The sequence below is a fragment of the Scyliorhinus canicula genome, chromosome 19 (genome assembly GCF_902713615.1).
Source record: "Scyliorhinus canicula chromosome 19, sScyCan1.1, whole genome shotgun sequence".
Lineage (NCBI taxonomy): Eukaryota > Metazoa > Chordata > Chondrichthyes > Carcharhiniformes > Scyliorhinidae > Scyliorhinus > Scyliorhinus canicula.
The window spans coordinates 13,575,348-13,602,926 of NC_052164.1; the positions used below are offsets into that span (position 1 = coordinate 13,575,348).

Here is a 27,579-nt window from a genome sequence, read left to right on the forward strand (position 1 = left end):
GGTGGTGGTGCAGAAATTGAGCCCTCTGCTGAGGACTTTGATTTGCTCTAGTTGACGGGTGTAGTGTGACAAGTTGACAATAGATTTCCCTGTATTGTTTTCTACTGCGGTACCGGGGGAAGCTTGGTTGCTGCTGGTGGTGATGCCGAGTTTCTCAAGCTTCCTGTTCTTGGTGTGCATATAGGTGGCATAGTGTTGTTGTCTCATCTGTTTGCCGGTGTTCCGCAGCTGGTCTGCTGCATCCTGAGTGCAAGTTGAGAATATGGCCTCTATCTTGGGTTCCAGGTTGCGTCGTCTACTGTAGAGCTGGCTAGAGGGAAACAAATGTACCCATCAGGTACATTTGTGGAGTGTGAGAGGTGCGACGGCAGAGTCTCTCAGCGTAGTCTGTGTTGTAGATCGACCTGAGTGGGTTTGTGATCTGTAGTCCTTTCGGGTGCTTTCTTGCATCTTTGTAGAAACTTAATGTCAGTGTCTATATGTGCGCTCTTCCTGGAGATCCTCTCCACTTTGAGACGGCAGTTTTCGGTGTCAATGGTAGCCATGATGTGGAGATGCCAGCGTTGGATTGGGGTGAGCACAGTAAGAAGTCTTACAGCACCAGGTTAAAGTCCAACAGGTTTGTTTCAAACACTAGCTTTCGGAGCACTGATCTTTTTGTTGACTCAGCTCCACTTACCCGCCCGCTCACGATAACCTTTTATTCTTTTACTGTTCAAAAATCTATGTCCCTTTGCCTTAAAACCATTTAATGAGGTAGCCTCAACTGCTTCACTGGGCAGAGAATTCCACAGATTCACGATCCTTTGGGTGAAGAAGTTCCTCCTCGACTGTGCTCCCCCTTATTTTGAAGCTCTGCCCCCAGTTCTAGTTTCACCCGCCACTGGATATAACCTCCCTGCTTCTATCCTATCTGTTCCCTTCATAATTTTATATGTTTCTATAAATTCCCCTCATTCTTCTAAATTCCAATCAGTATACTTGGTCTCTCCACGGCAGAAGGTGAAATTTAAATTCAATTAAAAACCTGGAATTAAAAGCATGAAACTATATCGATTGTCATAAAAACCCATCTGGTTCAATAATGTCCTTCAGGGAATGAAGTCTGCCATCCTTTCCTGGTCTGGCCCACATCTGCCTCCAGATCCATAACAACTGGGTTGACTCTGAACTTGCCTAGCAAGCCACTCAGTTCAAGGGCAATTAAGGATGGACAATAAATGCTTGCCCACTCAGTGACGCCCATTTCACATGAATGCATTAAAAACAAAAACGACCTGAATTCCTGATGTGATATTGATTCCTGACCATCAGGGCATCATTTGACTAAGTGTCAATAACCTGCAGCAAGATTGAGAGAAATCTAAATTATGGGGTAATCCCCATTAGTTGGAGTCATAACTGCCTAAAGGATGGCTACATACACATTTTCAGCTGCTTTGCCAATGATCTTGCCATCATGAGGTAAGTGGGATTGATTGCACACTATTGAATGCCATTTGCAACTTCTCACATGGTGAAGCAACCATGCCTGCATGCAGCAAGACCTGGATACCATTCGGACTTGGGCTGATCATAACCTTAGCACAACAAAAATGTCAAGCAATAACTATCTCCATCAAGAGAGGATCCAATCATTGACCAGAAACTTAACTGGATCATCCATGGGTACAGAGCAGGTTCGGGGCTGGAAATTCTGTGACGAGTCTCCTAATCCATAAGCCTATCTACCATCTACATGGCACCATTCAGGGCTATGAGGGAAAAGTCTCCATTTGCCCGGATATGGGCAGTTCCGACAACTCCAGTAGCTTGACACCATTCTAGACAAAGTAGCTCATTGTGATTGGCATGCCATCCAACGTGTTAAACATTCACTCCCTCCAGCCCGATGCACAGTGGCTTTAAAATACACTGCAGGAATTCACCTAGGCTCCTTTAAAAGCACCTTCAAATCCTCCAAATTCTACTCTTTTTTTTAAATAAATTTAGAGTACCCAATTATTTTTTCCAATTAAGGGGCAATTTAGAGTGGCCAATCTACCTATCCTGCACATCTTTGGGTTGTGGGAGTGAAACCCACGGGGAGAATGTGCAATCTCCACACGGACAGTGACCCAGAGCCGGGATCGAACCTGGGTCCTCAGCGCCGTAGGCAGCAATGCTAAGCACTGTGCCACCGTGCTGCCCTCAAATTCTACTCTTTACAAGGGTAGCTAGCAAATGGGATCATTGCCACCAGAATGCTCCCTCTCTCAGCCACACACCATTCTGACTTAGAAATAAATGAGTATTCATTCACTGTTAGAGGCAAAATCATGAAACTCGCTCTTTAACATCACTTTTGAGTTTACGCATTAAATATGGGCCGAAAGGGTACAAGAATGTGGCTCACCACCTTAAGGACAATTAGAAATTTGTGATAAATGCAGGTCACATCACATGTACAGGAAAAGAATCAATTTTATATGAGTTATGTGACGATAAGGGTAAAACTTTTTATTTCAGGGACAAAGCATTCTCAAGGCTGTACCCTTATCTTGACGGAGGGAGATTCAGCCAAGACCTTGGCTGTATCGGGTCTTGGAGTAATTGGACGGGATAGGTATGGCGTGTTTCCTCTTAAAGGGAAAATTCTCAATGTACGGGAAGCCTCTCACAAACAGGTAAGTCAATGTCAATACTGGAATTTATTTTGCATCCTAAATGTTAAAAAATGTCCCAAAACGCTTCACAAAGACAAAATGCAAATGGCAAGTCTGCTAAAGCTAGGGACAAGGGGTGCACAAGAGCTTAGATTTGGAGAAATTGGTAGTAGGTATCTGCAGCACCAGAAAAAGTTACTCGTCGCCTCGGAAGGAATGAGATCATCAGAAGAATTTTAAGCTTGAGGCATTGAGCGTACCAGGAAGCAATTTGAACATAAGTTCTGAGCAAATGGGATGGAATTTGCCAGCAAGAGTTTTAGATGCTAAAGGAAGTTTGGAGGCTAGCAAAACAGCCTTGGAATAGGATGTGGTATGGTTTTCAAAAGAATACGTTGGGGCAAGTGTGGAGACAGGAATATTTAAGGTGGAAGTTATCGAGTTTTGTGATAAAGGGTATGGATTTGTAAGTTCTGCCCAGGGAATTCTAGGATGTTGAGCTTCTGAATAGTCCGGTCCAGCCTAGAATGATACTCGGAGAACGCTGGAATCAGTGATATGGATTCGGTCTGTGGTGAAAGCTAAGACGATGGCTTTGGTGTTTTCAAAGACTGGGGCAATTCTCCGGCCAAGTTCATAGATCATAGAAGTTGGGAGAACCCTGCAATGGGATTTGTGCCAGGTGCCAGACAGTTTCTGATGCTCCCATCCTGTTCCAGCTGGTGTGATCTGGTTTATGCCCAGAACCAGATTAGCATTAATCTTTATTTAAATATTCAGGATCTGTTTTAAACCATCTCGACTCCAGGACAACGCTGCATGAGTTCCTCAGAGTACTAGGCCCAACCATTTTCTTTTTATTCTTTTTTTAAAATAAATTTAGTGCACCCAATTAATTTTTTTCCAATTAAGGGGCAATTTAGCGTGTTCAATATACCTTGCACATCTTTGGGTTGTGGGAGCAAAACTCGCGCAAACATCGGGTAGCATAGTGATTAACACAATGGCTTCACAGCGCCAGGGTCCCAGGTTCGATTCCCGGCTTGGGTCACTGTCTGTGCGGGGTCTGCACGTTCTCCCCGTTTCTGCGTGGGTTTCCTCCGGGTGCTCTGGTAGGTGGATTGGCCATGATAAATTGCCCTTAGTGTCCAAAAAAGGTACGGTGGGGTTACAGGGATAGGGTGGAAGTGTGGGATAGGGTGGAGGTGTGGGCTTAGGTAGGGTGTTCTTTCCAAGGGCTGGTGCAGACTCGATGGACCGAATGGCCTCCTTCTGCACTGTAAATTCTGTGATTCTGGAGAGAATGTACAAACTCCACACAGACAGTGACCCAGAACCGGGATCAAACCTGGGACCTCGGCGCCATGAGGCAGCAGGACTAACCCACGGCGCCACCCTGGCCCAACCATTTTCAGCTGCTTCATATGACCTCCCATCCATCATAAGATCAGAAGTGGGGATATATGAAGCAGTTCATGTCCAAATGCAGCAAGACATGGACAATATCCAGGCTTGGCTGGAGACTTAGTCCCCAAAAAGGGAGAATCCCGCCCGTGGAGTCTCCCAGTGCTTGTCGTTTTGGCAGGTAGTACCCTGGGTGCAAGCTGATAGGGGCACTGCCAAAGCAACAGGTGATGTTTCATCTTAACCTCCGAGACCTCGGGCGAATGTTATTCAGCACTGGTCCCCACAAACGGGGACTAGATGGAATGGCATTCTACACGGGGGCAGAGAATAGCCGTTTACGTCATGAATCCGGCGGGGCTTCTGTGATTCTCTGTCGACCATCCAGTCGCGCGCGCGTGGTCGTCCATGCACCAGCCGGGGGCCGCTAAAAGAGGCCTCCGCGGTCGACCGGCTGAACACCCGCCGGCGTGGTTTAGATCTGGTACCCAACAGTGCTGAGTTGGGGTGGGGGGGTCGTGGACTCTCCTGAAGTGGTCGGGGGCCTCCCAAGATCAGGACACCATTTTCAAATGGCATTCCGATCTCTCGCTCCACTGAGGTGCTCCGGCGAGTGGAGCTCCTTGATGTAGAAAAAGGGGCTATGTGCAGCCTTGGCTGCACGTACCCCGCTGAGGTCCCTTTTGTAACGAGTGACAATGTATAGCCATGTGATTCTTGGCGCTATGAGCGCCAGGAAACACACAGATAATCACACTCGCAATGGGATTTTGTTCCCATTTAGTTGAATTGCGCCTTTAATGTTAGATGTCTCACAAAGATAATTCTGGGTACTCTGCAGTAAGGATATGGGAAAAACAGTTGCTTCACAGAGTGGGACCCAGGTTCAATTCCCGGCTTGGGTCACTGTGCAGTCTGCATGTTCTCCCTGTGTCTGCGTGGGTTTTCTCTGTGTGGTCGGGTTTCCTCCCACAAGTCCTGAAGGACATGCTTGTTAGGTGAATTGGACATTCTGAATTCTCCCTCAGTGTAGCCAAACAGGTGCCAGAGTGTGGCGACATGGGGATTTTCACTGTAACTTCATTGCAGTGTTAATGTAAGTCTACTTGTGACACTAATAAAAATTATTAGATTATTATTATGTGTCCCCAGCAGACAGGTCACCAATAGTTCTGCTTTGATTAAGCACTGTTGGTTGGATCAAGAAGGGGAGTGCTGCCTAATCTGAGTTGGTACTTCAAATGAACCATGCTATTTTCCATTCTAGACGGTGAAGATTCTAATGGCTAATATGGTGGGTTACTACTTTAGTAGGCAGTTAGAAATATTTGGGCTATGTACCAATGGTATTTTTGTTTTTGCAGATTATGGAAAATGCTGAGATCAACAACGTGATAAAAATCATTGGTCTACAGTACAAGAAGGATTATAATGATCAAGAGTCTCTGAAGACACTCCGCTATGGAAAGCTGATGATTATGACAGATCAGGTTGGTTTAATTGATTTATCACATCAAAAAAGTAGCTCGGGCGGAATTTTCCCAAAAGCCTCTCCCGGGCCCCTATTCTCCCCTCCCCGGGCGGGCCGTGTCGGGTAACTCAGCTGTGGGGCATTGTCGGCAGTGTCATGGCCTGGCGCGCCTAATGACGTCAGCCGCGCATGTGCAGGTTGGACAGCGCCAATGCGCAGATGACGGCACGAACCCGCGTATGCGCGGTGGCCGTCTTTCCCCTCAGCCGCCCCGCAAGATGTGGCGGCTTGATCTTGCGGGGTGGCGGAGGGGAAATAGTGCATCCGATTTGGACGCCGGCCCGACGATCGGTGGGCACCGATCGCTGGCCTGTCCCCTCCCGAGCACAGTCGTGGTGCTCTTGCCCCTATAGGCCACCCAGAAGCCCCAAACGGGCTTCTCACTCCCGTTTCACGACGGCAGCGACCAGTGTGTTTGCCGCTGTCGTGAACGTTGGCCCATCGGGGTCGGAGAGTCGCTGTGAAAAACGGGGGCCCGCGATTCTCCGCGGGTTTTGCGGCACGCCATTTTGGGGGGGGGGGGGTGGCAGCGGAGAATCGCGCCCCTCATCTTTTCGAGTAGTGTGTAAAGTTCAGGCCGTGAATATCCAGATGTCGTCATTGATTTGCAGCAACACTGCAGCCTCTCCTCCCTATGCCACAATTCCCAACCCCATCCCCCACAAAACGTTGTGATCTATTAAAATTGCACTCTATTGCCAGTGAATGCCATTGGCTAAACAAGGTATAAATTGCTGACAAAAGCAAAGTGCTGGGAATACTCAGTGGTTCTGGCAGCATCTTAGAGAGATAAATAGAGTTTATGGGCACCGAGTGGTTAAGCATGATTGCAATAACAATCCACCCACACTTGGGACAATTATTTGGAGGTTGGGGTGATTTATGCCGTGAGAGATGTATTGCGACCTAAAGAGTCCGGCAAGGCCGACTCCTCAGAGATTGTGGTGGCAGTTTTAAAAGGCGCCCCGAACTCAAAATAATGCTCCACCCCATCAGGCACCCCTGCTTCAGGCCCCCCACATCAAGTCAGTGATGCCATGACCCCCCCCCCCCCGTCCGTTAGGCCCTGCCGCTTGGCTGTGCCAAACGCCAGGAGACCAGTCCCTGACCACCCGGGGCCTGAGCATGGTCATCGCGTCTTGTCTCTGTTTTCAGAAATCAGTAGTGATTCCTGCCAGCTTTACGTTACGTGGGTAGGTGGGTGATTTCCAGGAGCCGGGTGAATCCGGCTTAAAACAAATTAATCTTATTTAAATATACTAATCTCATTCATGCCCATTAGTCGTCAGCCGGGAGAGGGAAGAACCTCAAAATAAGTTCTGCCTGGCGCAAATCACGTGATGGCCCTCTCGCAAGAGTCTCCAGCCCTGGGGTGATTTGCCTGCGTGAGCTGGACCGGAAAATTTCCCCCAATGTTTTGAGCCAGCTATGACTCCTCAGTCCTGAATAGTACAGTTCAGAGCTGAGTCTTTCCAGCACTTTGTTACTATTTCAGATTTTCTGTATCCGCAGTAGTTTGCTTGTTTTTAAGATATAAAATGCTGCAGGATTCGGTCTGCTCGAGGTGATCTGATCATTCAGCATATTACTATATTATTAAGGCAATTATAGGAAAACATTTGTGGTATTAAAAAGTTGACCGATTTTAGTAGTGTTGTGCACTGTATGGTGACAATTCTGAAAACAAATGAAATATGATACATTTTTATTGTGTTAAGACAAAGAAAATAAAGTGGCAGATTGAATTTAACACAGAGGAGTGTGGTGAATTTAGGGAGATCAACCAGTTATAGGGAGTACACAATAAATGGTAATATACTAAGGGGTAGATGAAGTGAGAGATCTTGGCGTACAAGTACACAGGTCCCTAAAGGCACCAGATCAAGTAGACAAGTTTATTAAGAAAGCATATGGAATGCTCTCCTTAATTGGCAGAGGTATCGAATATAAAAGTAAGGATATAATATTGGAATTATATAAAACAGCGGTGAGGCCACAACTGCAATATTATGTGCAGTTCTGGTCGTCCCGTTACAGGAAGGGTGTTATTGCTCTGGAGAGAGTGCAGAGGAAGTTTGCAAGAATGTTGTGAGGGCTAGAAAAGTGTAGCTACGAGGAGAGATTGGATAGGTTGGGGTTATTTCCTTGAAACCAAGAAGGCTGACGGGTGACTTAATTTTTTATTTAAAAAAAAAATAAATTTAGAGTACCCAATTCATTTTTTCCAATTAAGGGGCAATTGAGCGTGGCCACGGGGAGAATATGCAAACTCCACACGGACAGTGACCCAGGGCCGGGATCGAACCTGGGACCTCGGCGCCGTGAGGCTGCAGGGCTAACCCACTGTGCCACCATGCTGCCCGAGGGTGACTTAATTGAGGTGTACTAAATTATGAAGGGAAGAGATAGGGTTTTACAGGATAAAAATTGTTTCCCTGGGGGAAAATTCTAGACCAGGGGTCATGAAGAAGAGCCATTTTACGCAGAGGGTAGTAGGGGTCTGGAATTTGCTGTCCGTTGTGGTGGAGGCAGAGACAATAAACTCTATAAAAAGTACCTGGATCTGCACTTTTAATTGCTTTCAGCTACAGGAAAGAATGTATTTGAGATCTTGTTTATAAAAATCTTATGTCCTAATGCATTTTGTTATGCATGCCTGTGGAAAATGTTCCACACTATAATGTGAATCCTAATTCTACTGAATTATTATTTCGCAGGATCAAGATGGTTCACATATCAAGGGCTTGTTGATCAATTTCATTCATCACAACTGGCCTTCATTGCTCAGGCATAACTTTATTGAGGAGTTTATTACTCCAATTGTGAAGGTTTGTTCAGATATTTTTGAATAGCATTGAATGAAATAATATTCTGAAACAGTCCATCATGTAAAAGATGCATAATCAGACTTAATTTTACGTCATAGTTTTCAGTGCTCAGTGAACTAATGCAGCAGAGGCATTTAATAGTCTATATAAATTCAGGTTATGGTTTTCCCAGGTGTCAAAAAACAAGCAAGAACTGGCATTTTACAGTGTCCCTGAATTTGAAGAATGGAAGAGTAACATCGACAACAGCAGAACTTGGCGAATAAAGTACTACAAAGGTTTGTTAAAACCCTGTGTTATGGTACGCTCAACTGTAAAAACCTATTTTACTTCGTTATAAAGTTTCCTCTGATACAAAAAAATATATACTTTCAGCATTTAATTTTTTCTTGTAAATAGATCAAAACGGCGCAGAAGACCCAGGTTCGATCCCGGACCCGAGTCATTGTCTGTGTGGAGTTTGCTCATTCTCCCTGTGTCTGTGTGGATCTTATTCCCACAACCCAAAGATATGCAGGGTAGATGGAATGGTCACGCTAAATTGCCCCTTAATTGGGAAAAAAAGAATTGGGTACTCTACATTTATTTTTAAAAAGTAAATATGACAGAATAGAATCTACTCTTCATTCTTGTAGGATTGAGTTCTGACTTGATGGTGGGAAATTTCTAGACCCCCGCTGCGAATTTCTCCGCAGTGGAGCCGGCGAGCCATTGAAATCTCCGATCACATCGGAGGTTCCACTGACATGAAGGACTGGAATATTCCGGCCCATAAAATAAAATTTGCCGTTTTCTTTTTGCCTGTACCTCACCATTTTTGATTAACAGGTGAACTGTTAGTATTCCACTCTTAACTCTTCCGAAGTGTCTCATGACTTCTTGTAATATTCTGTGTACTCATGAATTTGGCTAACATCTAACTACTGGACTTAAATCATCTAGGTTTGGGTACGAGCACTGCTAAAGAGGCAAAGGAATATTTTGCTGAAATGCAGAGGCATCGAATCCCCTTTAAATATGGTGGACCAGAAGATGATGCTGCGATAACTCTGGTGAGAATTGAGTGCTACAGTATATTGTCAAAATCAGAGTTTTGTCACCTAAAATGCTACAATTAATAATCCTTTCGTTCTTCAGGCATTTAGCCGGAAAAAAATTGACGAACGCAAAGAATGGCTGACTAACTTCATGGTTGACAGAAGACAGCGGAAAATAGATGGATTACCAGAAGTACTGTATAAAAATTAATTTGCTGCAAATCACAACAAATTTCTTAAATTAATAATGTTATAACCCAGTATTTGAATGCGCCACATGGAAGCTGAATAAAAATAATTTATGTACAGACAATACTATAAACTATGTAGATCCTTGGTAGCTATGAAGAATAAACTCACAACTGTTGAGGTGCAGGACATGGCCTGCTTTGCTGTAGAATATTCCTGGGAATGCTTACATAAAATCATTTTGACTTTTTTACAGCAATACTTGTACGGGAAAGAAACAAAATATTTGACTTACAATGAGTTCATCAATAAGGAACTGGTGCTTTTCTCAAACTCTGACAATGAGAGGTCAATTCCTTCACTTGTGGATGGTGAGCTTTTAGCTGTGATAAATACACTGGTTTATTCATTAGTTTATAGCATAATGGTAGTTTTCTATTTGAAATGTGAACATTTAAAGACAAGTTGTCTAAAAATTGATTAATTATCACTGTTCTTCCTTACTTGTGAATGCATCTGGTCTTCATTATAGGTTGTAGGCATCAAAAGGCTAACGGTTGGCTGCTTCATATAATTTTTTTGTTAGTTAATTGCATAAGTTGATTTGTTGCAAATCAATTGATGGCCAAAGGAAATAGAATACTGCAATAGAAAGGGGGTCAGTCAGCCCATCATGTCTTTCGACTGTTTGAAAGAACATAAGCGATGGAATAAGCCATTCAGCCCATCCCATTCAATGGAATCGTCATCTTTACTTCAATGCTATTTTTCTGCACTATCCCCGTATTCCTTGATGTTTTAATATGTAGAAATCCAGTAATCTCAGTATTGAACATACTCCGCTTCCACAGCCATCTAGGGCAGAGAATTCCAAAAATGTACCACCCTCTGAGAACAGTTGCCGTACCTAATTTTTTTCCCTGCAGCTTTGCAAATTTTTCTATTGAGGTATGTACACAATTCATATTTGAAAGTTAGTATTGAGCTTGCTTTCCTCCACCCTTTCTGGCAGTGCATTTCAGATTAGCAACAAATCATTTCATTAAAAATTCTCATCTCCCCTCCGGTTCTTGTTCAAATACTTTAATTGATGTCCTCGTTACCGACCCCCAGCCAGCGTCCCAATATTTCTCTGAAAATTGTTTATAGTTTTGGACAGAAATCAAATCTCTGCTCTGTTCAGCTGTTCCGGTCTTTCCACCGAAAATAGTCATAAGTCATAGGATCAGAATTAGGCCATTTGGCCCATCTGGTCAGCTCCGCCATTCAATCATGGTTGATGTATTTCTCATCCCCATTCACCTGCCTTCTCCCTAAAACCCTTGATCCCCTTTTTAATCAAGAACCTATCTATGTCTTGTCTGAAAGACACTCGAATGATTCGCCACAGATTCTTCTGGCTGAAGAAATTCTTCCTCATGTAAGTTTTAAAAGATCGTTCCTTCAGTCTGAGGCTGTGGTCTCGGATTCTAGTTTTTCTGCAAGTGGAAACTTCCTCTCCGCCTCCACTCTATCTGGGTCTCTCAGTATCCTGCAAGTTTCAATAAGAACCCCCTCATTCTTCTAAACTCCCAACGAGTATAGACCCAGAGTCCTCAACCACTCCTCATATGACAAGCTCTTCATTCCAGGGATCATTCTTGCGTACCTCCTTGGACCCTTTCCAAGGCCAGAACATCGTTCCTTAGATACGGGTCCCAAAACTGCCCACGGTACTCCAAATGGGGTCTGACCAGAACCTTATACAGCCTCAAAAGTACATCCCTGGTCTTGTACTCTAGCCCTCTCGACATGAATGATAACATTGCATTTGCCTACATAACTGCCGACTGAATATACACGTTAACCGTAAGAGAATCTTACTAGAACTCCTAAGTCTCTTTGCTTCTGATTTCCTAAATCGTTTCCCATTTAGAAAATAGTCTATGCCTCCATTCTTCCTACCAAAATGCATAACCTCAAATTTCCACATTGTATTCGATCTGCTACGTCTTTGCCCACTCTCCTAGCCTGTTCAAGTCCTTCTGCAGCCCTCCTGCTTCCTTAGTACTACCTGTCCCTCTGAATATTTTTTGTATTATCTGCAAACTTAGCAACAGTGTCCTCCGTTCCTTTTTAAAGATCATTAATGTATATTGTGAAATGTTATGGTCCCAACACCGACCCCTGAAGCACACCACTAGTCACAGGCTGCCATCCTGAAAAAGACCCCTTTATCCCCACTCACTACCGTCTGCCAGCCAACCAATCCTGTGTCCGTGCGAATATCTTACCCTTAACACCATGGGCTCTGAACTTATTTAACAGCCTCCTATACGGCACCTTGTCAAAAGCCTTCTGGAAATCTAAATAGATCACATCCACTGGTTCTCCTTTGTCTAACTGCCTTGTTACATCTATTATACCACTCATAAATTTCCTGCAGCTTCTTCCTGTACTATGGCGTCTAAAATTGGACACAATGGTCAAGATTTTCTGCCCTAATTTCGACGGGCAGCAAAGGGGGCAGAAAATCCCATGGGAGTCTGAAAATTGCTTTTACGTCAGTGGGATTGTCTCCCTCAATTGTCCATGCCAATGACGTAATGGGGTTAACCCCCCATGCAATTGTGGTGGTTGGTGATTTCTTGAAAACCGTGGTTGCTGGCGGGGTGAGCTCATTCAGAGCCTACCTGGCCGGCATAATGTCGTCGGACCAGCCTCCAGGGTTTCATTTGACTGTCAAAGCTATGACGGGAAAAGTACACTACTTTTCCCCCACCCCCTTTGCATTGACACTTAGTCTAAAAGATGGAGAATTCCACCTTCCATGGAATCTCTACAGTGCAGAAGGAAGCTGTTCGGCCCATGAAGCCTGCACCTACCCTCTGAAAGAGCACCCCACCTAGCCACTGCCACCACCCTATCTCCATAACCCCACCTAATCTACACATCCCTGGACACTAAGGGGCAATCTAGCATGGCCAGTCCAGCTAACCTGCACATTTTTGGACAGTGGCAGGAAACCGGAGCACCTGGAGAAAATCCACACAGTCACCGGAGGTCAGAATCGAACCCGGGTCCCTGACACTGTAATGCAGCAGTGCTAACCACTGTACAGCCTTTCCCACCTTATATTCCAGCTGAGGCTTCACCAGTTATATATGATTTAGCATATGGTAGAAATGATGCAACAAAGTCCAAACTTTCAGATGTCCTGGAAAAACCTGGGACATGTGGATAAATTGTTTACTTTAGTTAACTCGAATGAGTTGCAAAAACTCAAATGAGTTGCATAAATATAGGTTGATGGAACAGAAAAGGGATTTCTGCACGTGAGTGTAAATGAGCTTGTAGTCATTTCAGCTAAAATCTGTGTCCAGCTACTTAAAGTTCAGATTTTATGATATGCCATTTCTTGGTGGATGTGTTTAAATGTACCATGTGATGTTCTACTAAGTCATGTCACCCTAGGAAATGTGCCCTATGTCTGCTGGATTTGTTGATCTCAACCAGGATAGCAATGGATAGTAAAGTTAACGTTTCACTTTGGGAGTGCATTATACTTGGGAATATTTGACTTTACATTTCTTTCATCCAACATGTTTATTAATCAAGGACTGAAACCTGGTCAGCGCAAGGTTTTATTCACCTGTTTTAAGCGAAATGACAAACGCGAAGTCAAAGTTGCCCAATTGGCTGGTTCTGTTGCTGAGATATCAGCCTATCATCATGGTGAGGTAACTGCTGTTAATTTTCCTCTTCTATAAAAACAGATTTGTTTAGCTTGGAAACAATTCATGATGCATGAAATGTTTGTGCTCATGTGAATTTTGTGGCATATATCAAATTCCCACTTGACAAAGGGACAACGTTTGCATTTTAATGTCCTCTTCCAAAGTTCACGAGAGAATAATATTTAAATGATTTCTATAATTGCTAGTCAGTGGTAGTCCTACCTTAAGAACTAATATCCGCGGGTTTCCTGGCAGCGTGGGACCACGCAGTGCCGCCCGCCGGCTGCGCGATTCTCCGTTCCCGAAGCCAGCTAATGGGGTTCCCCATTGTGGCCACCACATGCTGCCAGGAAACCCGCGGGCATGAGTGCGCTGCTGGCAGACCGGAGGACCCCGCCGACGGAGAATTCTGCTGATTGTTTCAGCTTCTTAAGGTAGGACTACCACTGACTATCAAGGCAGGGTATTTAAGGGCATTGCTATGATAAATCTTCCAATGAGTCTGGAATCTCAGTATTGAGATCCAGAATTAACAGCTTCATTGCAAACACCACAAAAGAATGGGTCTCTTTACCTGTCATATCCTCGAGTACCATTACTGGACTAGCAACTTGGGTATCATATATGCAAATGCCACGTGGAAAGTTATGAAATTGAATCGCAAAAAAATATATGATTTTCAAAGCATTGGCCACGCTTGCAGTCATACATTAGCCTTCCCTTAACCTCAGTGTTCAAGTATCAAGAACTGTGGCAGTTCAAGAAGAAAGCACATCATCTTTTCGTGGCAACTCAGAATGTGTAATAAATATGACCATGGCAGCATTGTCTGCATTCTGTACATAAATAAAGAGTTTATTGACTAGCAATTACAAAAAATAAATAATTTCCATGAACACAAATTACTCCTATAATGTTTAACAGATCACCCATGGTTTTTATATTTAAAATACCATTTAAGTGTTAAAAATGGTTCAGACGGATTTTCAACAGCAATAAAGAGGCAAATTGACTTAGATTAATTCTCTGTAAAGTCCTATTTTCTCAGTTGGTGAAGAGACCACAAAGACGGGGAGATATCAGAACAGTTGATCAAAATGCAACGGTCATGCCCTACCCGACGCGACCGGTAAATCTCGCTAGATTTACCCATTCCGTTACATCTCATGGCATCTCGTGAGAGGCTGTGATCTGGATCCTGCCCGCAATGGGCGCGACCCACATCTGCATTTTAAAGTGTTCAATGAGGCAGTGTTCTTCAAACTTTTTTTCTGGGGACCCATTTTTACCAACCTGCCAACCTTCGGGACCCAACCTGGCCGACCTTCACGACCCACCATTTTCTCTTGCCTTATTTGCTGCTGACAAAAATGGAGGAAATTGTTTTGGGTCCCTTTGGCCCTCGTCCAATGGAACCTGTTGGATGAAGGTGAAGCCTTCCGGTGTCGGAAAGCATGGAGTCTCCATCTGTCCAAAGTTCTGCATATTTTTCCTGTGACTTTTTATCAAATGAAACCCATGATGTTCAATACGGTTAAGTGGGGTTACTAGGTTAGAGAGCTAGGGTGGAGGCGTGGACTTGAGTAGGGTGCTCTTTCCAAGGGGCGGTGCAGACTCGATGGGCCGAATGCCCTCTTTCTGCACTGTAAATTTGATGATTCTAAAACACCGCCCGCCCCGACCCCCGGAAGTTGTAAAAAATAAAATATAATGGAAGAAAATTAATAACCCCCCCCCCCCCGAACTTGTAAAAAAAAATAATTAAAATGAACAAAATAAATGGGGGAAAAAACCCCACTGCGGAACTTGTAAACCAAAAAGTTGCATCTGTTTTAAAAATATAGCAGCCGCACTGTGCGTGCGTGCCCGTTTATCGGCCCGTATTCTGCGAACATGTTTTAAAAATCGGCCGCATACGGTGATCGGCACGCATACACAAGGCGGCCGACTTTTTTTTTATCATGTTCGCGGCCCCTTGCAGCCGGCGTTATTAAAAGCCGGCTGCTGCGCGGGAATTTGCGCGATTGGGCGCGCTGCGGACAATGGCTCCACGACCCGCAGGTGGGACGCGCCCCTGACTTTGAAGAACACGGCAATAAGGCACACTTTGATACGCACTCGCCCGAGTTACCCAAGTCTTGGATCTGACCCTGAATGAGCGCTGATTAGTACTGGTCTCTACCAACATTGGCCAGGTATACCGGAACTTGGGGGTGTCCCACAGGAGATTGGGGTCCCTAGGTGGTTGGATTCTGGGCAGGGTAGTAGCGTGGCAACCCAGTGCCTCTCTGGCATTGCCAGGGTTCCCAGGTGGCGCTGGCAATGCCTAGGTGACATCTTACCCGTGATGGGGATTTGGCGTGGGATGGCCTGCCATTATGGTGTGGGAGGACATGATGCCCCCTTGTAGGGGAGTTGGGGGTCCAAAACTGCGGTGAGGGGTCTCTAGATTGGGACGGCATTTAAAATGAAATGGGACTATGTGTCGTCTCTGCAGGGTATTTCTCGCCGAAGCTCTGAAATCAAGCAGAATCCTGTTTGATTGTGGATTGTTCTCGTCGCTCCCAGCATCGGAAATACCCGGCTAAGCGTGCTCGTCATGGGACTCTGTTTCCTTTCCGTTAGATCGCGCCCAATATTTCTCATTGTCAAGTTTGGCCAAAATAAAACTTTCTAAATTAAATCACTACTTTTACTATCTTTGGGGGGGGGGGGGGGGGGTACTTTCTGGGCTGGTTTTATGATGGAGGTTAACTTGCAAAAATTCAGTTGAACACCATACTTATGAGATTAGCTGATACTTTGATGTGAAACATCAATGGGGGTATTGAGATTAAAAAGATTATTCAGTGGATACATTTAATCATGGAATATGTGATTTTAAAAATTGTTTGAACATTTCAATCACTGATGACTAAGTATGATTTCAAAAAGCATTTCTAATTAAGTTGATTGATTTATCAATATATTTTCCCATAAATTTTCTATTGTAGGTATTGACAAAAACATTGCACAAAATGTGTAAACAGGAAATGTGTTATACACGAGAATTCTGATACATATGGCAGACTTTTCCAGCTCTTGCATGGAAACCAGCATGTTCTCTGCCAAGCATAAATATGCATGGGCAAGGACTACCGTGCAGCTGGATGTCGCTCCTAGCGCCAGTGGGGACCAGTCCTGATTCTCTGCTGACGGGAGCACTGAAACTCCTGTCGGAATCCCAGCCTATATGGACTGGGTCTTAGAACTGTCTGAATTGAAACTTTTGGAGGAGAGGTGAAATGTGTGTACTAATATATAGGATTTGCTAAAACATCACCCTTAATTATTGTTTGTCTCCTGATAAAATGCAAGTATATGCCATAATAGCATAAATGGAACACTCAGTGGCAGCATAACAATATCCTGATTTTATTTTCATGAATTATTATTCAATCAAATAATTTGTTGCATTGCAGTTCCAACACATTTTACTATCTGCTGCTTTAATTGATGCTTTCAGGCTTCTCTTATGATGACAATTGTTGGATTAGCTCAGAACTTTGTGGGCAGCAATAATATCAATGTTCTGCAGCCAATTGGTCAGTTTGGTACAAGGCTAAATGGAGGCAAAGATGCTGCAAGTCCTCGATATATTTTCACTATGCTCAGGTGGGTGCCATTACAATGTTTAAGTCGTAATTGATAGCAGCTAGAAATGATTTTGGAAGGATTTAGTTAGCTGGCCTATTGCACATTTTGAAGGCTGCTTTTAAAGGAAGATTCTATTTTGTCAACTACTAAAACAATCTGCCTATATTTCATTGTTCTGCTTCTCAACGTTCATTATGGCTAAGCTGGTTAATAGATTCATGTGTAGTATTTTTAAAAAATATTTTTATTCTCCTTTTTCACATTTTCTCCCGAATTTACACTCACCAACAAACAATAATCAACAACAAATATGTCAAACCCCATAACAATAACAATGATCCCATCCTCCCATCGACCCCCAAACATCAGCCCGCATGTTTACATAAACAAATGACAAAAAGGAATCGGGGATTACCTATAGTTACCCTTAATATACACAACCCCCCCCCCCCCCAACTAATGTTCGATGTTGTCCAGTTCTTGAAAGTGCATAAAGAATAATGCCCATGACTTGTAGAACCCCTCCGTCCTTCCCCTCAGTTCAAACTTAACCGCCTCACGAGTCAAGTATTCCAACAGGTCCCCCCCATCATGCCAGGGCACAGGGTGGAGAGGCTGCTCTCCATCCCAGCAGGATCCGCCTTCGGGCGATCAAAGAGGCGAAGGCTACGATATCTGCCTCCGCACCCGTTTCCAACCCTGGCTGGTCCGACACTCCGAATATGGCCTCCCGGGACCAGTTTCACATGCACCACCTTGGAAATTACCCTAAAAACCTCCTTCCAGTACTCCCCTAGCTTTGGACAGGACCAAAACATATGAACGTGATTCTCTCTTTTCCCCCCCCTCACTCCCTCCCCCGCCGGGCAACATCTTCTACCCCTTCAAAAAATCGGCTCATCCTCTCCCTCGTGAGGTGCGCTCTATATACCACCTTCAGCTGTATCAACCCCAACCTCGCAGATGAAGTGGAGGCATTCACTCTCCGGAGCACCTGACACCAGACCCCCTCCTCTATAACCTCTCCCAGCTCTTCCTCCCACTTCACTTTGATCCCTTCCAGTGGTGCCTTATCCTCTTCCAAAATAGCTTCGTACACCGCTGACACTGCCCCCTTCTCTAGTCCCCTTGTCGTCAGCACCTCCTCCAGCAATGTGGAAGTCTATTCCTCCAGGAAGCTCTATCTCTTTCCTGGCAAAATCCCGAACCTGCATATATCTAAACACTTCTTCCTGCTCCAGCCCATACTTCGCTTCCAGCTCCCTCAATCCTGCAAACCGACCCCGAAGAAACAAATCTTTTAGCGTCTTAATCCCCATCTCTTCCCAATTCCGAAAAATTCCATCCCACCTCCCTGGCTCAAATCTGTGGTTCCCCTGAATCGGCTTTTCCCTGAAGGGAATGAAGCTATTATTACCGGACTCTGAGTATTTCCCAGGAGCTATCAGGAGCTCTTGCTAGTGCTTTCAGCTCTGACCCTCTGTACAAACTCTCCTCCATTCTGACCCACTGGGAATCAACCCCTCTGACCCAGCTCCGCACCTTCTCCAGATTTGCCGCCCAGTAGTAGTACATCAGGTTCGGGAGACACAAACCCCCTGCCTGCCTTCCCCTCTGTAGCGGCACCTTCCCCACTCTGGCCACCTTCCCTCCCCATATGAACGAGGTAATCCTTTCCTCTATCTCCCTGAAAAAAGACTTTGGCAACACATTCATTTTAACCGCCTATACCCGACCCGCCAGTGACAGGAAGACCATCCCACCTTGCCAGATCGGCTTTCACTCTCCCCACCAAACTAGTGATGTTGTACCTGCGAAGCCGTCCCCACTCCTGGGCAACCTGCATCCCCAGATACCTAAAGTGAGTCGTCGTCGCACCCCCCCCCCCCCCCCCCCCCCCCCCCCCCCGGCCTAGACACCACAAAATACTCACTCTTGTCCAGGTTCAACTTGTACCCCGAGAAAGACCCAAATACTCGCAGTAGCTCCAATATTCCTTCTATCGAAGAACTCGGTTCCGACACATACAGCAGCAAGTCGTCGGCATATATTTCTATTTCTCCCCCGCCCCCGCACTATTCCTTTCCATGCTCCCGAACGTCTTAATGCGATGGCCAACGGCTTAATCGCAAGTGCAAACAGTAGGGGGGACATAGGACATCCCTGTCTCGTCCCACGGTGGAGAGAAAAGCATCTCGAACTGAAGTTGTTCGTGCGGACACTCTCCTTCGGCTTCTTATATAATAGCTTTACCCAGTTCACAAACCTTGGTCCAATCCCAACCCGCTCCAGCACTGCCATCAAGTACCCCCATTCTACCTGATCAAACACCTTCTCGGTATCCAATGCCACAACCACCTCTGTTTCCTTCCCTTCCGTCGGTGCCGTAATGACGTTCAAAACCCTCCTAATGTTCGAAAACAGCTGCCTCCCTTTCATGAACCCAATCTGATCCTCACCTATCACCTTCGGGAGGCACTCCTCCAGCCTACACGCCAGTACCTTCGCCAATACTTTCATGTCCACATTCAGAAGTGATATGGGCCTATACGACCCACACTCCGTCGGATCCTTGTCTTTTTTTAGCAACAGTGAAATCGATGTCTGCCCCAAGGTTTGTGGCTGCAGTCCCTTCACTATCGCTTCTTCAAACATCCACACCATCAGGGGTGCCAGCTTATCCTTAAATTTTTTATAATATTCCACCAGAAACCCATCCGGCCCTGCCACCTCCGACTGCATCCTCCCAATGGCATCTTTTATCTCCTGCTCCAGTATTGCTCCTTCTAATGTAGCCCTGTCCCCCTCCCCTAGTCTCAGGTACTCCAACCCATCTAGAAATTCCTGCATCTCACGGTCTCCCCCTGGTGGCTCTGACCTGTACAACCTCTCGTAAAACTCCTCAAAAACCTTGTTAATCAGCTTCCACCAACCAACTTCCCTGCCCTATCCCTTACCTGAAGAATTTCCCTTGCCACTGGCTCCGTTGGATTCTCTGTTCGGGAAACTATGGACAGGATTCTCCGGCCGGCGATTGGAGAATCCCGCCTGAGGTCAATGGAGTTCTCCATTGTACCCAACTTGCCCATGATGTTCCTATGGCGGGCGGGGCATGAGAATCCAGCCCTATGTTCTGCTGGATCTGAATCGCTTCTTTTCGCGTAGGAGCAGCACCAGAAGCGATTCAGTGTCTCTTGCTATGCAAATTTATGGATGGCTGCTATCGTAAAAGATTCTGTCACAAATCACACTATCAGGCTGCCATTTTAACAGGTGACCAGATAGTGAGGTCCAACTGCTGTTGGCCACTAGTGAGAAGGCCGTCCCTTCTCACTAACAAGTAGGGGCTTCCTCCCCATCCCACCCCCCAACGTAGGACTTGCCAGGGTGCCCCCCAACCGAACTCATGCAGGAGGGTAACCTGACCCCCTCCCCCACAACCAGTGACCCTGATCAGGTCTTCCCCCACCCACCCCAATCAATCAACCTGCCTGGAAGCTAATGAGCAGTTCAGGCCAAAACAGTGAAAAACCATCAAGCTCCTGACCCCATCAAAAACAGTTAAGTGCTTTCTGTTGAGAAAAAGATCAATTGAAAGCACTTGACTCCTAGATGTCAATAAATGTAGTGGTTAGTTTCACAGCAGGCTAATTGAAATCCATTCAAGCATGAAGGGAAGTGAAAATAAACAATCCAGATATCTGGCTGTCTGGAAGCTACTAAATGATATTTCTCTTTGAAGTGAATAGAAGCCTTAAAGATCGTGGATCTGAAGGTGTTCAAAATCTTGTGATGTGGTTTTGGCGTTTTTATGAAGTTACTGCTGCTTTCTACAGATCTGTCTGAGGCAGCAGGTGTCGGACACAGATGAGTGCGGCTGATACGGCTGCCCCTGCCGGCAACTGGATTTTCTGTCCCACCAGCTGGCCAATGGGGTTTCTCATTGTGGGCAGCCCCATGCCGTCAGGAAATCCCTGGATGTGCGTGCACTGCTGGCACAACAGAGAATCCAGCCAATGGAGAATCCAGCTCTCTAATATGGGGAAGTTCTCTGATTCAGTCGTTCCCCTTTATGGGGTGTTCTCTATTATGTGGGGTGGGCACGATTTGCATTGTCGGGGGAGGGGTCCCCCTGCTGGACTTTGGAGGTACATACCTTAAATACATAACCAGTTTGTCCACAGGGCCATACTGACACATACTTCTACCAATCCACACCTAGGTGAATTCCGGCCCAGAGAATCACAGAGGTGTGGAAAATCCGGTGTTCAGCTCATTAATAGAATGCAAGTGAGTCATTTTGAACCATTTGCATCCTCCCATTGGTGTGGGCCGTGGACCTCTATGCCGCTGCCAGTGGAGGGCCAGAGCATCGGAAACGCTGAGCACTGATCACATGTTTTACCTGGCACTGGCAGGATTCTATGACACATCAGGAACTCTGCTGCGGGCGGTAGAGAATCCAGCCTCAGATCTCCTGTTGTCTTAGTCTCCTGAAATGTTTTTGTTTTTAAAATATGTCTGAGCTACAAGTTCAGAACAGGTAAAAATGTTTTAATTGTTCCAGTTGTTACTCTTTGAAAGGGAGGAATTGCCTCTGAAAATTAAATCATATGACTGAGTTTTACTTTGTGGACATCTGAGCTAAATCAGTTTATTTTTCTAACAAATCATGTTGGAAGATTTTTTAAAGAAATGTTTGACCTGATTCTGGGTGAGTTGAATATTTTATTGGAAAATAAATGCGAATGGCACATTGACTCAGAATGGGCTTAACAGGGGGCAGCATGGCCACACAGTGGTTAACACTGCTGTCTCACGGCGCCATGGACCCGAGTTCGATCCCGAGTCACTGTCCATGTGGAGTTTGTACATTCTCCCCATGTCTACATGGGTCTCACCCCCACAACCCAAAAAGTTATGCATGGTAGGTGAATGCCACGCTAAATTGCTCCTTAATTTGGAAAAAAAGCAGCTGGGTATTTTAAATTTATACAAAGAAAAACAAGAATGAGCCTAACATTTATTTGAAAAGAACAGAGTCGGTATGGAGCCATGAACCAAATTCCCCCTCAGTCATAGCATTCTCACCACTGCCAGGAAATTTGGATTTGAATATGCAGTATGAATACGTCCCAGGATCATGGGCTGGGCAGCTGAATGATGGTGCAAACAGGATAGCAAGGGTACTTTGCAAACAGAAGGTGGATTTCTATGCATTAGAAAGGCTTGGAGAGATTTTCTGTGGTTGAATATCCTGAAAAGGGAAAATAAAATACACTCAGTTTCAAAATAAAGTTGAAGAACTGCTATAAGAGAGAAAATCACACTAAAATGAAGGATACAGTTCAGCATCGCAAATTTTTAAATCTTTCTCTGAAGCTACAGCCTGAAAATGGACATCGTGAAAAGAGGATAGGGAAAATTGATAATGAGAAACATGGGGAAATTTGTGCTCTGATTTTTAGAACTTTGAGAAAACCTCAATATTTGTGAAGAACTAAAAACTTAGAATTTCAAACATAGTCACTTCAGTATTTTTTCCCATTTTAAGCTAGCTCCTAATTTTTTTCAACCTTTCTCTGCTGATCGTAGTATTTCGCGTTTTACTGTTATGCAGGTAAATAAAGTTAATTTTACCATTGCCAGTTGCAGATGTAACATTCTCGTATTTCAATAGGTGGGTCATATCTACAGATTTTAATACATAAATTGTCAAAATTGTATTTGAACTAGCTTCCATGAATTGCGTAGTAATCACAATTTATTTTCCTTAGTACATTGGCTCGTTTGCTCTTCCCCTCAATGGATGATGCTATCCTGAAATACATAGATGATGATAATCAGCGTGTGGAGCCAGAGTGGTATATACCCATTATTCCTATGGTGTTAGTGAATGGTGCAGATGGTATTGGCACAGGATGGGCATGCAGAATCCCCAATTATGATGTAAGAGAAATTGTTAATAATATCAGACATATGCTGGATGGAGATGATCCAGTGCCCATGGTAAGTTGATTGTTCCCATTTCCATTAACTTGAATTCTTTAAGGCAGGGATTGTGATGTTGAAAACTCACCACTATTAGAATTCCCCCTATACCAAAAAGGGCCGCCATTCTAAATGGTGGACAGGGATTCTCACTCCCTGACTCCGATGCAGGCTTTGGGGGTGCTATTCAGGTCAAACTATATTTTCAAGTTATCCCCGGTATAACCCATACCTTCACCGAAGAATTTTCCTACTTACCCCTTAGTAGCATTGATATCCTGGGTCCTGTGTTGCTAAGTAAGTAAAGTAGGCTAATAACCACTGTTTCGGGTTAAAACGTTTAAGTTATTTTATTATATTTTTTCTTTTAAAAGCTGCAATCACTTTCTTTACAGAAAGGTAAAAAGATCTTGCTTCTGGATCCTGCTGGTTGGTTGAAGGGACCTTCAGGCCCACCTTGACAATCAATCTTCTTTAGAGTCTGTTCTTCTTGAGATGTATTCGCCTGTGAGCTCGGTTGCTATGATCTATCTTTCCCATGACCGAGCTGACTAAGCTGAATATGCTTGTTTCTCTTGTTCCTTCTCTGCTTCTCTCCTCTCTTGAGTTCTGGTTCTGCCAGTTCCCGCTCTGGTCTCTGGGTTTATATTCTCTTTCTAAGTTATTATGTTTTATGACCTTATTGTAAAGTAACTATTATTTCATTTTGATTGTAAAAAGTATCATTGATCTAAACATTCTAATACAACTAAGTATTCATTTTGACATAACCTCACCTCTCAGGTCTCTGATTACAGTGTTTCCTTTGTGATGTTCAAAGTTCCTTTGTGATATTCAAAAATGCTTTGGTTTCAATAGAGGTGTGAATTTTGGTTTGGTTCCTGTCATTTCTATAGTTTTATTTTCCAATTGTGTCCCCAGCTCATAATTTTGACTTTGATTTTGACTTTAAATTGTTTCTTGTAGACTAATAGCCTCCAATTTTCTTTTAATTTACTTGATATCGGCAGAACATCACACTTAGTATTGTCAGCAAATTCAACTGAACCTCATCCTTTCCTTTTGAGCTGTTTACTAAGATAGTTACTTTTAATGAAGGTGTGAGCCATTGTTTTTAGCTTCATACAAAAATCCTGTGTGTTTGCTAAGCCTGCTTGAGAGAAAGAATCTGCATTTTATAATCCTGCTCTTTTCAGCTGCTATTAACCCGTTGTGGGATCTTTCCCTGTATTCTCTCATTGATACTATAGGGTTTGTTCTGTACACAGTCTATACTGAGTGAATGGGCATGTAAGTGCCTTTGGTTGACAAGAGGGACTGAGGGACACAAGATGGCATGGAGGATATGAGGGACCATGGTATTGAGCGGAGAGCATGGTTAAGATCCCTTTCTAAAGGCTCCCTCATCCAGACTGTGGTCCACAATGCCTCTGAGGGGTCATGAGTCATTAATCTGAAAAGCTGGCTGGACCTCAAGACAATTGCAGACCACTAGGAGTTGCTTGTCCCCATATTGGAGCCAATTGGTCGGATTAGACCTGTACCAGCCTGCATCCTGTGCTGCGGTTGGGGTGCTGAGAATCCCAGAATCAAGTCCCAGCTCTATTTTTAAATGTATGCAGAGACTCCCCGACTGAAAATCCAGCCCGATGTCTGGAAAATTAGTCAGGCCCTATGGATTACTAGTCCCAGTGATGTTGCTCCTGTGCGTCTCTCCCAATTTGAGAACATTTTAAGATCATCCTCCTTTGTATTAATACACTGTTAAGAAATTTGTTGGTAGGAATCTTGTAACGTGGGTAATTTAGTTTTAGTCGATACCTGATTAAATTAATTTGCTGACCGGTGGCACAATTTGTTCATATTAAATGTGGTGTTCATTATTACAGAATTTTTGAATGTAAATTCTTCTGATGTGCACGTTGGATTTTTTCCTCAATAGCTTCCAAATTACAAGAACTTCAAGGGTACAATTTTTGAATTGGGTGCCAATCAATACATGATTAATGGAGAAATCTCTGTGTTGGATACCACCACAGTAGAAATTTCTGAACTCCCAATCAAGACATGGACTCAGGCAAGTGGAGCTTTCATATCTTATTAAACCACATTTGTTATATAAAAGTAGCGCAGTTAATTTAAGCAGGCATTTGCTGTTAACATCCACCTCCGTCAAGTTTTTTGTAGTTGCTTTTTGGTTGCATCAGTTTTACGTGGGTTTTATAACGGGGTTTGGCTTGCTGTTAAACGGTTAGCATTGTTCCATCACAGCGCCGAGGACCGAGGTTCAATCCCAGCCCCGGGTCAGTGTCCGTGTGGAGTTTGCACATTCTCCCTGTGTGTGTGTGGGGGTCTCACCCCCCACAGCCCAAATGCGAAGAATCGTAAAGGCTGCCGTGGGACAGGCCATGTCCCACGACAGCCTTCACACGCCCACTTCTAGGGCCGATTTCTTTCTCTCTCTCTCTCTCTCTCTCTCTCTCTCTCTCTCTCTCTCTCTCTCTCTCTCTCTCTTCCCCCCCCCCCCCCCCTCACCCCCAGCGGGGCTAGGAGCCCGGCCCCGTGTGTCAAGTCCGCGCGTCACGCCAGCTGACGCGGCCGATGACGTCAGCCGCGCATGCGCAGTTGGCGTCTTTCTCCTCAGCCGCCCGGCAAGACGTGGCGGCTTGATCTTGCCGGGCGGCGGAGGGGAAAGAGTGCGTCCGTTTTGGATACTGGCCCGACGATCGGTGGGCACCAATCGCGGGCCTGTCCCCTCCCGAGCACAGTCGTGGTGCTCCTGTGCCAATCGGGCATCTGTCGCCTGTTTCACGATGGCAGCGAGCAGGTGTGTTTGCTGCCGTGTTGAAATGGGCGTGAAGGCCCGGCCTCGGAGAATCGCCGCTCGCCGTAAAAAGCAGCGATTCGTTGGGGGGGGGGTGAAAAATGTCGAGAGGCCCTCCCGCTATTCTCCCACCTGGCGTGGGGGGTGGAGAATTGCGCCCTCTATATTTTAAAAATAGTTGTATTTCCACACTTAGCCAAACAGCTATACAAATAGTAGCCATGGTTATGTCGGCATTGCTTTGAAGTACTTTATTTCAGTGAAGTGTATACCTCAGCACCATGGATTGATAAAGTATTTATACATTTTTCTTACCAAGCTAACTTAATGGACTATTTCTCATTGCTGCTGTATCTTCTGCAGACTTACAAGGAGCAGGTACTTGAACCAATGTTGAATGGAACAGAGAAAACTCCATCATTGATCACTGATTACAAGGAGTACCACACTGATACCACTGTACGTTTCGTAGTAACAATGACTGAGCAGAAACTGGCTGAGGCAGAAGCAGCAGGACTGCACAAAGTCTTCAAACTTAATGTCCCTCTTACATGCAATTCAATGGTAAATAATTTCCAATTACTAAATTATCTACGTATATTGCAGTTTTGTTTGGGTATCAATACTGACAGTTACTTCATATATATGCTTGCACACTATGTCCCTTCTGAGCCACACAGCAACCTGAGTTCCTCTGGAGGTTGTGCAGAAGTCTTTAAGTTACTGTAAGCAAGCGGTTGCACACTAAAACAAATCATCCTTGCAATGCAAACAAAATAAGGGCATGCTGCTTCTACCACTGGAACAAGCTTCAAAAGCTCCAGAATCTCGATGCTTTTACAGCAAATCTGCAGCAGCATTATTTAGAGAGCCCTAACCACTCCAGGCAGTCCTAATATTCCATTGAAACTATTACGTTTGGAAAAATTACACACCATTTTATTTTTCTTTTGATTCCCTGATTGTCTGTGAGAGCCAGCCAAGTTTTTTTTTTTCTCTCCATGATTATTTTTCACTGCCTCCACTCCCCTTCAGAGGTTGAAGACCTACGCAATCATTAATGCATTGAGGGATGTTTTTGTCCCTAAATCACCTAGCAAAAATGCAAGTGATCTTTTAGTCTCCCGGGGCTGGCCATTGTATTAGTAGTTATGTGTGTGCATTGATATTAATGATAAGGTTGATTGTTTGGCCTAAATGTTGATTCTAAACTACAGAAGTAAAAACCTTAGTTACTGGTTTTATTAGGTATAAAATTAAGTTACCCCAATCCCCCTATGACCATGGGTGGAATTCTCACAAAAGATTTCTAAAGTGTGGTCTCTGGCAGGAAATGAGATGTGATTCCCACTGGGTGGATCAGCATGATCCACGGCACAATCCACCCACACTTAGAACTAGTTTGTATTCGCACCATAGAATCCAAAGAAGCCTGTAATATGCCAATTCTTCCAGCCCTGAACTCGTTAATTATGCATCCAAGTGTTTCACGCCGTATTCAGTGGCGGGGAAATGCCTCCATCTCGAAATCCGGAGACAGCCTGGGCATTGTTGAGGTGAATCCTGTCATTTGCATGCTACAATCTGGCATGGGGAGGGGAGCAGGGGTCAGGCCTTCACGTACATTTCATTAACAGGCAACAGATGATGTTCACGCCAACCTTTGGCAGGTTTCCCGACCCGCCATGGCAGGCACCAGCAAAAGATCCTGCTTTAAATTCATCGATTTCTAGGCCACCAGCCACATTCTGCACTCTGTTCCTCCTTCCCCCCCCACC

The 27,579-nt window shown here is 44.8% G+C and overlaps 1 protein-coding gene across 3 annotated transcripts in view; it reads left to right on the top strand.

The window, feature by feature from the left end:
* The window catches only part of top2a (DNA topoisomerase II alpha), an 81,926-nt gene that overhangs the window by 24,609 nt on the left and 29,738 nt on the right, over positions 1–27,579 (top strand). For all 3 annotated transcript variants that reach the window (XM_038778602.1, XM_038778601.1, XM_038778600.1), the window contains exons 12-23: positions 2,509–2,666; positions 5,414–5,539; positions 8,298–8,408; positions 8,581–8,686; positions 9,351–9,460; positions 9,546–9,638; positions 9,891–10,005; positions 13,232–13,353; positions 16,856–17,004; positions 22,764–22,995; positions 24,920–25,054; positions 26,165–26,365. In XM_038778602.1, coding sequence (XP_038634530.1) covers positions 2,509–2,666; positions 5,414–5,539; positions 8,298–8,408; positions 8,581–8,686; positions 9,351–9,460; positions 9,546–9,638; positions 9,891–10,005; positions 13,232–13,353; positions 16,856–17,004; positions 22,764–22,995; positions 24,920–25,054; positions 26,165–26,365 — 1,658 coding nt within the window. The remainder of the gene's footprint in view (positions 1–2,508; positions 2,667–5,413; positions 5,540–8,297; positions 8,409–8,580; positions 8,687–9,350; positions 9,461–9,545; positions 9,639–9,890; positions 10,006–13,231; positions 13,354–16,855; positions 17,005–22,763; positions 22,996–24,919; positions 25,055–26,164; positions 26,366–27,579) is intronic.